Raw genomic sequence first — 13526 nt, 5'->3', positions numbered from 1 at the left:
GGCAATTCCCATACTAGCTCTTAGAAGTTACTGTCTTTAACAGGAGCTATCAGATATCTTTTAACTATATTACATCCTGTTTTGTGGACGTAATTTATGCAGAAAAACAGCTAAAGAACACTTGCTTTGAAAACAAGAGGATGTCAGGACAATTTCACACATAAGCAAAACCCGCTCTCTCCCCCTCCAAAAACACTTACGAGGAAAGTTGTTCTTAAAGCAGGTCTGTGCTGCAATCATCCATTCAGCCCTGGTCTCGCAGAAAATGGCAATAGTGCTCTTTGGTTTTAGTCCCAATGCAGTGAGTCCACTACCAAAGTTATTCACTCTGCGGTTCACATCAAGATAGCTCATCCATTTATAATTTCCAAGAATTAACTGTTAAAGTGAGACATTCTGTAACATTAGTATATGTATTCAAACAAGCCATTAAAATACTATTCAAAGTGTAGAACTCTAAAAATGCCCTGAAATGAAGACATGGAAGCTCTGAGCATCTTCTGAGAATTACTTATACAGCACTGTAATGGAATGTCAGCCTGTTTTAAATGCACTTGATTTATCATAAAGTAAAATGTACCTTCCCCTTTTAAAAAAATAGAAAGTACAAAAATGCTTTACCTTCTTAAAAACCTTTCCATTTGGCTGCATTTCATTTTCTTCACTTAGGATTTCCCTGGTCCCAAGGCTGTCCTTCTTCCCAAACTTGGCTACGGCATGATCAAATAATTTATCCAGGGTGTCTGCTCCAGGGATGTCTATGACAGCTAGCGAGTCGAAGTGAGTGACAGAGCGGTATGGACTTCCAGGTTTGTCTGAAGTGGGCTTAGCTTTTATTCTCTTTGCCATAGCGTTTTTCTTCTTGGCATTGGTAAGAAAATACCATGGAATAAATATAAGGGCACTGTATATTGTTATTAACAAGTGGATAGGCAGCAAAATAATGGTGAGCACATTCTGCTTAAGTTTCATAGTGGCAAGGCTTCTAAAATGGTGTTTTATTTCTTGTTATTCTTTGGCTTCGGAAAGCCTGATTTTGCTGAAGAAGGCAATAATGGAAGCAGCAGTAAGAGTAGCAGAATAGTCAAGGCAGTTCAATTTTAATGATAAAGATAAGAGTTAGTAATCTTTGGAAGCCGACAATAAAGTACACCTGCAGGTGAAGACAATGAACCAGGCAGAGAGCAGGAAAAAAAAAACAAAACAAAAACAAAACAAGAGAGTATTAACAAGTTGATAGCACCATTGATTTAAATACTCAGGTCTTTATTAGTTTATATAATTGATTTGATACAAGAAAGCGGAAATAACTGGTTTGAAAGACTGGCATTTTCCATTTAAATTATTATTGCCATAAACTCCTGAATTTAATTTTTGTAGGTTTTTAAGTATACTGGTAATCTGCACATTGTTCTAGAAGTCAGTCAAGTAACACTATAATGCTTATATGAGTGCATGCATATGATATTTAAGTTTGCCTAAACTTTGGGAGAGTAGAGAATGCCAATTATGAGGTTTCTCTTAAATATGTGTATGTAAACCAGACAGCTTTAAATAGGATTTGGTTTTGTATCCAAAAGAGGGAAAAAATTCCACCAATTTAGGTTTATTTCTCAAAGATCAACCCAGAAATATTATTCTGAGCTCTTCATTAAGGTAAATTCCCCAGTAATGTTATTCACTATCCCCCAAATTGGAGCAACACAATCAGAAAATCATTTCCTATGTGTCCCCTTTGTGCTCAAAATTGCACTAGTTGCCTGGGAGGAGTAGTACTAAGTCCCGAGTAGCGTAAGTCTTGGCCCTTGCCCGTTATGAGTTAACGCTTGTGAGGCCGTCAGCACACAAAGTAGATCCAGTGTTTTTCAAACTTTTTTGCAGGAGAGAGGAGCAGCTAAACCATTTCTTCAAATAAACACTTGTGTAGACCTGCCATATATAAACACTAAAGTAGAATTGCTCTGGCTGGAGCAGGGACTGGCGGGTGCCCAGAGTCCCACCCTGGACTTCTGGAACCCCACTCCCAAGGTTACCACTGAAGCCTTCCTGGTGAAAAGCCTGCGGAAATACATAAGTGCTGTGGTGTGCAGTGCAAGCAAGAAATGTGGTATGAGTTCGGAGCAAGTGCAAAATGGTCAACAGTAACTAGGGGAGGCTTTGTGGAGATTAGACTTAAGCTGGACCTTATGCCAGGGATCTGGAAACAAAGGAGAAAGAATGGAGGTCATTCCAGGCTAGGGAACCACATGAAGAAAGATACAGAGGTAGGAATGAGAAGACTTTGAGAGAGTAGAGAGTGTCAGTGGTAAGGACACTTGCCTGACTGGGGCACAGACCACTCAGTGGCTGAATGGGCTATGGCAGTACAGGATCTGACAAATCAGGCAGAGTCATTCTGATTTGATTTGGAAGGAAACTGGAGGCCACCACGAGTCAGAAAAGCAGTGCCAATCGGAAAGGAGCTGCAGAAACAGCCTCAAGGATAATAACCTCTCTTAGGGAGCCTGCCTTCAGCTGCAAAAGGTATTTTGTTGAGTGGCAGTATATTTCAACTATAAAAATTAAATTATTAGTTCACTTTGAGGAGACAAATTGGAGTCCATCCTTCTGCAACTCTTGTGGAAATTGACAGACTACTGACCCCAAGATAGTTGTTTGTTTTTACACTGATTATGAAATGGTAGCTTAATCCCGCCTCTGGTTTTTGTTCATGTCCTTCAATTGAGTGTGGTGAAATGAGTAAGAAATTACATATGAAAAGACCTGGGTTTCAGACCCTATCTCTGTCACTAACTGGCTATGTAACCTTGAGCAAAACCATCTGTCTGAGCTTAAGATCTGACAAGATCAGTAGCCCTTAACGTCCTAGAGCTGGTGGGCCCCTTTGCGAATCCAATGAGAACTATGAACCCAGCTCCCCTCAGATAGCTATGTAAAATGGTACATACACATTCAGGGGATTTGTGAGCTCCCTGGAACCCATCCCTGAACACCAAAGGTGTTCTACCCCTAAACTAAGAATTTCTGACCTAGGTGATTTCCTGGAGTCCTTCTGACTTTAAATTTTATGATTTATTATACCTAGAAATTGCTTTCTCGGTCTAACAAACTTTGTCATTCATTTTTTTCAAGATAAGGTATGTCAGTTTTCATCATAGTACCTAATCCTCAATATGCAAGATCCCCTCTAACAATCCTCTCCTCCATCAGACATTTCATGACTATCCAAATCCACAACAATCTTTCCTTTTTCTAATTTCCCACATCACTTGAAATGTCTACCACTCATGCTGATCCTTGATTATACCATCATTTTTAAACCTCTAAGCACCTAAGTATAGAGCACAGACCAGTAGTTCTCAACCCTATCAAACCCAACATCTCTTTCTTATAACAAATACCTTATAATGCTCTTTTGTAAACCTTAAAGGACAATCACAGATGACAGTCTACCTATGCACACAGTTTTGGAAATAATTCCTTACTGCTAATATAAAGAAATACCAAAAGGAAACTAATTCAAAATAAAATAATATTTATTTCAATACGTAAATTCTCAGGGACCATACTAGAAGACAAACAAAAGTCGTCAGATTGAAAAAATGTCCCAAGGGTGGAGTACCACCTCACCTTCGCTTGAGACATTGTCAGAATGGGGTCTGAAGATACATAAAAGTAAGTAGAAGGCAGCTTTTGAAGGCCTTATCATCTAGTTGGATTTAAACTGCACTGAATGTTTTTTGGACATTCATGTTGTTATATACACTTAATCTTTTATACATATTTGCCTTAAGCCTTGTAGGTAGGGAAACATCCTCTGATTCCTCATACTACAGAGGTGCACACACACAGAGTATGCAAGACTCTAAGAATATTCAGGTAAAGAGAGATCCAGTCCAGAGGCTTCTCTAATTCTCTCTGATGGTGCTTAGAAGGGCGTGGGTCATTCATCTGAATAAAACCTTATATGGGCATGAAAACACAAGTACAGATAAAAGCCAAAAGCAGAGTTGCTTTGGTGGGGGAGGCTGTGACAGTCCAGGAAGGGACTCCCTGGAATCTCCATTTCAGCTGAATATTTGAGCCACTGGTATTGTCTGATCCTTCATCTCAAAGAGCAGTGAATTAGTGACAGTGCAGATTGTAACCAAGGCCTGTCCCCAAGTCTGGTGCTTTTTCAAGTCCCCAGCCAGCCTCTGCCCACTTTTGCCTGTCATCTAAAAATCCTTCCTCGTCAAAGATTTTCCAGGGTTACACTTAGTCTATTGACAAATTTGTTTCAAAAAAAGATTTGAACACCTACTATGTGTAAGTTTTGAGCATTTAGAACAAAAATAAGTAACAGCTGCTCTCAATCCTTTATATGCACGTGTGCAGGTACACATGGGTTCATAAGTATGGTGGGGGGCAGGGAAATGAGTCCACAGGTATATAAGGTAGAAGATGGTAAATCTCATCAGAGAAGCAAGAAAAAAATGCTAAAGCTATTCAAAAGAAGGGTGAGACTGCATCAAGTTTGGGGGAAAAGAAGAGATTAGGAAGTAGAACCATTCAGAAAGGTTGCACAAAAAACAGAGTATTGGGGGTCGGTGCGGTGTGAAGGATGAGTATATTTTCAAAAAGAGAGGACAATAATTGGGAAATGAGGACAGTCCTGTCAAGAGAGTGAATGGGTCGGGGCAGAAGTGCAGGATGTATCTGAAGACAGCAATTAGTGTAGCAGACTCTTTCCAGCTTTCTGTATAAAGTGCCATTCCTCTTTCATCATCTATGTCAATGGGAAAATGGAATTATTTCTTAGTCAGCACTACTAGAATGCCTCTACAGCACGAGACATGGGAGAGTGATGATTTGGCAACTCAAGATGAAACACCCTGCTAGGGGAAATGAATTGTTCTCTAAGGAAGAGAAAGTCTGATATCCTGGGTGGTGAGCGAACTAAATGAAGTTAGGAGATCTAGCTTCTAACCTCAATGTCTGCTGTTAAGTTTGACTTGAACAAGATATATGGCCTTTCACCTAAAAGCTCTGTATCAGTGGCATCAAATGTAAAACAGGAATACTGCTTGTGTTATCTCCTTCACGGCACTGCCAGGAGAATCCTACATCTTATCCAGCTTTAATTACAGGGTGGTTAATATTCGGTCCCTGGAATACACTTTCAACCCTCATCGTCTCTCCTACTTTGTTGTACTTACTGGCTAAACCACAACCTGGTGAAATCCAGTTCTCCACCTAATCAGCACCTGTCCCCACGTAGCTGAATTTGGCTGGAGAAACATCCGACTGTGCTGAACATCACCCTTTAGGTCCATGGTCCCTCACTCAAGTGGGCCCTCAATGTGGCCCAGAAACCGCATTGCATTGCGCTTGGCCATTCACAGGCTTGCTCTCCTGCACGTCACATTTTGTTCTGTCTCTTCAGATCACCAAGACTCATCCCTCCACCATCCTCATCCTCAGCTGCTGACCTAGCTTATCATCTGGCTGAGAAAACCGCAACATTCTGAAGAGAGCTTCCACAGACTCCCACCAGTGTCTCCGCATCTACTCACATCTGTGGCCATGTGCTCTTTTCTCTCCTGTGACTAGAGATGGACTAATGATGCTCCCAGGGAAGGCTGACCCCTTCACTGTGCATGACACCCTTTCTAGACAAGATCTGGTGGTGCCACTCCACTGATTCTTCCCTCTCTCCAGCCTCATTCATTTTTCTGGCTCGACTGAGTTGGTCCATCAGCATCCTCACAGTCTATTGTTTATTTCGTCTTCAAAACCATTCCCTCTCTTGTACCTTCTTCTCCAACTACAGCCTCGTTTCTTCTCCTTCTCTGTAGGACTCCCTAAAAAAGCTGCCTGCGCACTGTAACCCAGATCTCTATCTTTTCATGAACCCGTCACACTCGGGCTTTTCCCCTATCACTCCACAAAATTGCTCTGATCAAGGTCACTGATGACTTCCATGTTGGCAGATCCCAAGGTCATGTAAAGCTCAGTCCTCATCCCCATTGACCCACACCAGCATTTAACCCAGCTGACCCCTCTTTTCCTGCTGGAAAGTTCTTCACTTGGCTTCCAGGAGACCCCATTCTTCATGTTTTCTTCCAACTTCCCTAGCCATTCCTTGTCTTCTTTGCTGCTTCTTCCTCACCTCCCTGACCTCTAAATGCTATAGTGCTCAGTCCTTGAAACTTTTCTTTCTCTATCCTCTCTCCCATGGTGATACCATTTAGTCTCATCGCTTTAATCAGCACGTATGTGGTGATAATTCCCCAAATCTCTCCCCTTAGCCTGGAAGTCTCCCTTAAATACCACGTTTGTAGATCCAATTGAGTCCTCAACAGATCCATTAGATATCAGTTACATACTCACACTCAAATACATATGTTCAAAACTGAGCCTTGATCATCCTTCCACGAACCTATCCCACCCAGTCCTGCCTGTCTCCATAGTGCCCATTACTTTGACCAAAAACCTACAATCAAATTCACTTTCCCTCCTCTTTCTCACACATTCCACACCCAATTCCTCAGCAAGTCCTATCGACTCTACTTACAAAATAAAGATCAGATTCCATTACTTTTCACCTTCAAGCCACTATCCCCTCTCATCTGGATAAATGCAATAGCCAATCTGATCTCCCTGTGTCCACCTTTCTAGTAAATTCTAAACTTAGCCACCAGAGTTGTTCCAGTTAAAATATGTTAGATCATGCCACTCCTCTGCTCAAAATCTGTCAAAGAATCTGCCTTTGACTCACTTGGAAGAATAGCCCTTACTCTGACCTGTGAGATGGGCTCTGTTCCCCATCTCACCTTTCCGACTTCATCTCCCACACTTTCCCCTGGCTCCTCCCTTCTGCTACAGTCCCACTTGTTCCTTACTGTTTGGGGAACACACCAAGCATGATCCTGTCTCTGGGCCTTTGCACATGCGATTCTCTCTGCCTGGAGTGCTCTTCCGAGACACCTGCATAGCCTATTCTCTCCTCTCCTTTTTGTCTTTACTCAAAGCTCACCTCAGTGAGGCCTTCTCCAGCAGCTCTAAAATTGAACCCCAAGACCTCCAATTCCTTTCTCGCTTTATTTTCCTCCTTTGCACTTATCACTAGTGTGTCATATGCTTTATTTTTCACGTTTATTATTGATGTCCCCATTACAACATCAGCTCCACAAGGCAGAGTTTACTGTTTGCTGCTGAATCCTCCTACAACAGTACCTCTGTGTGTTAGCTGTCTGATAAGTGTTTTGACTGATATAGGAATGGACATAGAATTGCTCTAAAACCGTAAAGTAAAAATGAACATAAGTGCAATAGCCTGAAGACAACCAAACTTAGTCATCTTTCTTTAAAAAACCATTTGTCCATCCCAACACTCTAGGAAATGGCATACTCATCAAATTCCTGGTAATTAAATTTGAACATGTTTTTAGTTGCTTGATAGAAAATATGAAACTGGAAAAACTGCCTGTTGCACAGAGGGAAGAGCCTGGTGTTTTAAAAGCAGGAGGCAGACATAATTTGTACTCTGTGCTTTTTCACGGATGCCTTTCACAAAGGTATGCTGTCCTGCCATGTATGACAAGGAATACTGCTGTCCCACCATCAGCAGGACATGAACTCTGAGCTGTATATCCTTGAAGTCAACTGATGCATTTGTATTTCAGCTGGAAAAGGGCAGGCCATCAGCTGCAGTCAGGGGATAGCTGATGGTTCCTGCTGATGCTTAGCATTCCATGTGGGAATCAGGTTAACAACCACTTATTGAGCATTGACTACAGGCTAGGCACTGTGCTCAGTCCTCTACATACATTGTCTCATTTAACCCTTCAGGAAACCCCTTTGAGGTAATACCCTGATGATATAACTGATGATGTAACAGTCTCAGACAGATACTTTGCCCAAGGTAACAAAGCTAAATAGGGATTCTGACCCAGGTCTATCTGATTTTAAAGTCCATGCTTCTAGCTGTATTATCTGTGACCTTCATCGCACTGGCATAATCTAAATGGATGAGAGTGACAAACTTTGTGAATGAAAAAATTCTGGTAACAACTTTAGCACTGATCTGTCCCACAGCCTAAGGCATTTTTATAGGGATAAAAAGCCCTTTAGGTGTCTAAAGTCTTAGAAGTTTAAGTGAGAAATCAGATGCAATTCTATTTTTTGTTGTTCTGAGGTCAAGTTTAATGTGAAGTATTTCATTCCAGTTACTTCAAACGCTCTGAGATAGTTAGGTTAAACACAAGAAGCATTAGTGATATATTAAGCTCTAGTACACAAAGTAAACACACACTATATATTGATTAAAGTCTGAATTTAAAAGAAGAAATCATCTCCCCCAGAAGCATGTGAAACAACACCAATTTAAGAATTAAAGAGAAAAACTAATAAACTGAAGTCAATTAATGCCAAGACTTTTTCTCAAAAGTTTTAGAAAACAGACTAAACCAAGCAAGGATCAATGCATCTACCAGGTTGATACATGTGATAAGGACAAATTAACTTCATCTGTCCTTGATATAATACCTTATGAAAATGTAAAAAAGATCAATTTGATAATCAATAATTAACTATGTCAGTGCTACATTAAGAAATCACATTTTCAAATCATACATTATTTCAAGGTAATTTAAATACCAAATAAAGAGATAATTTGCCTTCTGAAAAGGATAAGCCATATCCACTTAACATTAAATCAGAAAACAATTATAAAACATCCAAGAGATTAAGCAGATAAGCATACCTGTTACACTTTAAAAGATCATATTCCTACATACATATTGTTTCACCAAGACTTTTGTAAAGGGGTGGAGTACTTTTTTAAAAATCCTATTTTCTTTCACACACTATTAAAATCTCCAAAGTATTTTAAATAGGAGAAAGCTCATATACATGTTTTTTTTTTAAAAAAGGTTGCATTTGATTAATGAAATCAAACTTTATAGGAGCTATACTACAATATAATTAATTTTATATTTTAATATTAAAACTTTTTAAATGTTAGTATTTTAAGAAAATAAAAAGCATCAAGAGTAGCTAAGCTAGTAGGATCTTTTGCTTTCAGTCTGCAAGACTGAATAATCATGTGCAATATATATCCATCTGCCCCTTGTAAGTCTCATCTGACTCAAAGTTGGTAAACCAACTCAATCAATATGAAATAGCTTATACAGTCAAACTTTAAACCTGTATACAGTAATTATAATAAATATATTTGAAAACTGAAAAAAAAAGCAAAATAAAAACAAATCCATAGGGTGAACATACAGATGTTCTATACCACCATGCTGCACCTGTACCTAGCTATTTTGCCTAGGAGAGTCTCACAACTCTGACTGATCTTTGGGTGTGTCTCTAACTAGATTAACCAAACCTATTTACTTCATCACCTGGAGAGGTGTTAACTCCTGAAGTCGCCATCCTATGAGCCTCTTCCCAGCTTTCCCCAGCAAACAAAGCACCTCAGCAGCCATGTTGAAGATACTCTCATGCTCTAGCACATACTCTCTCCCATAATGCCTTAAGAACATCCCCAGCACGCATCAGATAAGGCTTTTTCTAGGTCATAGGATAATATAATTGGTATCCTGTCTGTATGTGTTGAAATGATGAGATCTAGTGTTGAAATGAGATCTAGGAGCCAATGTTGCTGCCTACACACTTCACACACACTGTGTATGATTACTTATCTATCCTTCATTTTAAATGATCACAACACACTTGATTTTTATCTATGTCACTTTCTAAAGTCAGGAGTGGGTTGTATATAATTTAATCCAAAACTTAACATGTAAGGAATTTTGAAGATAAATCGTGCTAGAAGTAGCACCTACTGGCAAAGCGTGATCTTACAATCCAACTTTGTCAGGCATCATGAAAAGGGGAGAAAAACTAGGTTCAAGGAGTTATGCGTTTGGGGAGAAATAGAATGGGTCCAGTGCTGTAGAAGGGGAGCAGACAGTACAACAGCAATTCCAGTGTTCTACAGCTGCTGTTAAAGGTCCCTGTAGACAAAACCTGCTGCTAAAATAGATGGCCCATCACACGTGGTGTAGACTTGAATTTTGTCTGTAAAGTCTTCCATTTACTGAGTGTTTTTTTCCCTTTATAATCTTAACATAAGTTAATCAAAATAATTGGTTTACAGAGCTGAATTTTCAAATTAGCTCATAGTTATAACACATGTTTTCGTCTGAGTGAGAAAATATAGACTCTATCTCCTGTCATCTTACCTATTTGTTACACATCTATCTCCTGTCATCTTATCTACTTATTATGATAAATTAATAAACCTGTGGACTGCCAACACAACCATGAGCACAGGGCAAAAAAAAAAAAAACCTGTAACCAGTAATGATACTTCCCACAGGAATATCTTTGTGCTACAGGGAGAATTTTGCAACTATACCTTTTTTGGGGGCACATGACCTACCCTCTGCATTTGCTAAAGGAGAAGCCAGGTGAATAGGTTAGTTCTCTACTAATGCTGTTTCCCAGTACTTCATACTGGTAAAAAAGTATGCAACAATGTAGTTTTAAACCATTTCTTACAGAATGGTCAAATAAATCACCACAGTGCAGCCACCTGGCCACCACAATGTGAAATTGTATCATGGTAGGGAAAAAAAAACAAACACCTCACCCTGTTCTTCTGTATTAAATATACCTTATAAGTGAGATTAATAAAAGAATTCAAAGACTGATAAATCTTTTGAAGCTTGAAATCTTACAGCTACTCAGTCAACTCTTAAATATCAGCAATAGTAAAGAAGAGAAGGGAACAGATGCTCCAAAGACAGCAGACAATTCAGAATGGATTTTTGTTCATAACAGTTCATTCTGGGTGTGCCTGACATTTGAGAAATCAAAGGGTTTTTAATTAAAGAAGGAAGCCACATGAAACCAAATACAGGAAGCCAGGGGAAAGCACTCCTAGAGTTGACATCTCCATGTTAGGGATGGGGAGTACTTTCCATTCTGTCCTCTCTTCACGTTCATTTTTTCTGGCCCATGCATGCTTCACAACCATGAGCGAGGCAAGGGAGATAAGGCAACTAAGTATTTCTGTTTTGAAGTGTATTCTGGGACCGCCAAGGCAAAGCTATGCCAAGTGAAGAGGAGTCCCCAAAGTGCCTGTAAACTCTTGAACACAACTAGCCAGATGTCCTTGCTAATGCTTCTGGCACCTCCTAACCTTCACCTTTGTAGGCTTTTCTCTTTTACATCTAGATGGGCTGCAGGCCAATTGCCATAAATGTTTATCTATGTGTATAGGCGGTGTGTATGTGTTTGTGTTTGTGTATAAGTGTGTGTGTATGTGAGAGACAGAGAGAGAGAATAAAAATGAGAACAACCTCTCAGTGAATAAATAAGTTAACTGTAGAAGCCTGAATACTACAGCCCTCACAACTGCACCATAGGCTAGCATTTCCCAAATGCTAACCTTATTATCTCTCACCTCCTTTTCAGCCATAGGATAGCATGCTGCCTGTGTAGCTGAAACCAGAGACAGCTAATTCTGCTCTGTTGATGAAAATCTTTGGTCATGTTTAAGATTTTCCTAATGCAGGCTAATCAGTAGACTTTAACACTTAGCTGTACAAGAACAATGTCTTTGGAATTTCTTTATACTTGGAATTCAAAAATAGTTATTAGTACATAAGAACTACTAGACCTTCTGCTTCAATTTCATAACATATTATAGTGAAAGCAATTATCAGAAGACCAGAAATACAAGAGCAGCAGCAATGTATACAGGATTTTGGTCCTGGTTCAGCAGCTTGCTGAGCTGTACAACCTGGAACAGATTATTAACCTCTCATCTGTTTCTTCATCTGTAAGATGAGAAAGTTGGATTCAGATTTTAGGATATCACAGATCAGTAAAAGTTTTAAAAACAAAGAAAGACAGTTGAGGAGAGTGACACAACTGCCAATTCTTTGTCAGGTAGGGACATAAAGACAAAAAAAACAAAACCAATTATTTACTATCACCATCGTTTCAGAAAATACAGAATGTGTCTAACTCTACAAAATTAGAAGGCTATATCTTATAAAAAGAAGTAATCCTTTCAATGGAAAAAGCTCAGCTTTAAAAATCTCATGGCCTGTTGTCTCCTCACTGACTAGGGCACTGGTCTAAAAGCCAATGTTCAGGAACCCCCAGACCAGGTAATTTTCAAAGTCCAAGGCTCAAACACTATAATTCTAAGTTTAGGTGCTCTGTTGTATGTCTTTTACCCTGTATTATGGTCTAGAGTAGGTGTCTTAGTGAAAGACAGTGCTAGTACTTAAATTTTCCAAAATCAGAAATATATTTAAGTCAGTTTGAGAAATAGTAACCAGAATAAGCTTAAGTTTACTGGAGAAAGTATACACTACTAGAGATTCAACTTTATCAATAATAATGAACCATTCACTGGACATTTACTATGAAGCTCATTTTACGGATGAGGAAATGGAGGCAAAGGGAAGCTAAACAGCTCACCAAAGATACACGGCCTCTACACCTTAGTAGTCAGATATGGAACTCTAATCTGTGGTCCATTTTTTGGTAAGACTCAAAAGGAAAAAAAATTTATTTAGATTGTAATTATCACTTACGCTTTCATAAATGAGTGATAGATGGTATACATTTTAGAAGTTGCACAGAGCAAAAAGTCTTCCTAGTTTATTTTTCCAAATATTGCCTTTTTAACACAAACATAAATATCAGCAAGGGTTTTCCAATAGAAGGAGTTGAGATGCCTGATAGTTTGGTCACTTAATTTTCTCCAAAAGCTGACAAAATTACAAATTTAGAATTTTTAAAAGACAAATACTTACAGATTTCCTCTTTTTCTCTTAAGAAGAACCCGTATATCTTTTGTGATTTCGATCTGCAATAAGAGACAACATTTATGAGTTCGGTGAAATGAGAGAATATTGCTTTGAAAAAGAAACCTGAAGTGTTGTTTCACCCTCCCCGTGCACCTTAGCTTATGATGAGCCAGGTACTACAGGGAAATTAAGAAAGGACTAGAAGTAGTGCTATTAGGATCTCACAAAAGTAACTGAGCGTGGCACTAAGAAACGCTAGTCAAAACTCTACAGGAAAACAGTGAGATTGAAAAATAGGCAGAGAACTGAATAGACATTTTCCCAAAGAAGACATACGGAAGGCCAAAAATGTACATGGAAAGGTGCTCAAAATCACTAATCATCAGGGAAATGCAAATCAAAACCATAGTGAGATATCATCTCACACCTGTTCAAATGGCTGTCATCAAAAAGATAAGAGGTAACAAGTGTTGGTGAGGATGTGGGGAAAGGGAAGCCTTGTGCATTGTTGGTAGGAATGGAAAGTGATGCAGCCACTATGGAAAACAGTATGGAGATTCCTCAAAAAACTAAAAATACAACTATCATATGATCCAGCAATCCCACTTCTGCTTATACATGCAAAGGAAATGAAAACAGGGTATCAAGGACTTTGTTGATGCACCCCCATGTTTATTAAAGCATTATTCACAATAGCCAAGACAT

At 39.2% G+C, this 13526-nt stretch overlaps 1 protein-coding gene across 3 annotated transcripts in view; it reads right to left on the bottom strand.

Moving 5' to 3' along the window:
• Positions 1-12915, bottom strand: part of ACSL4 (acyl-CoA synthetase long chain family member 4) — a 45485-nt gene extending 32570 nt beyond the window's left edge. Inside the window, exons 1-3 of one of the 3 annotated variants that reach the window (XM_014557491.2) lie at positions 12828-12915; positions 622-1153; positions 201-378 (exon numbers count right to left, since the gene is read on the bottom strand). In XM_014557491.2, the coding sequence (XP_014412977.1) occupies positions 201-378; positions 622-972 (529 nt within the window). In that variant the 5' untranslated portion in view covers positions 973-1153; positions 12828-12915. The remainder of the gene's footprint in view (positions 1-200; positions 379-621; positions 1154-12827) is intronic. The other 2 variants (XM_006182563.3, XM_014557492.2) reach the window with 2 other exon arrangements.
• Positions 12916-13526: the final 611 nt, after the last annotated feature.

Source organism: Camelus ferus, chromosome X, assembly GCF_009834535.1.
Source record: "Camelus ferus isolate YT-003-E chromosome X, BCGSAC_Cfer_1.0, whole genome shotgun sequence".
Lineage (NCBI taxonomy): Eukaryota > Metazoa > Chordata > Mammalia > Artiodactyla > Camelidae > Camelus > Camelus ferus.
The sequence above is the reverse complement of the archived record's forward strand: the minus strand, read 5'-3'. Positions and strand labels throughout refer to the sequence as shown.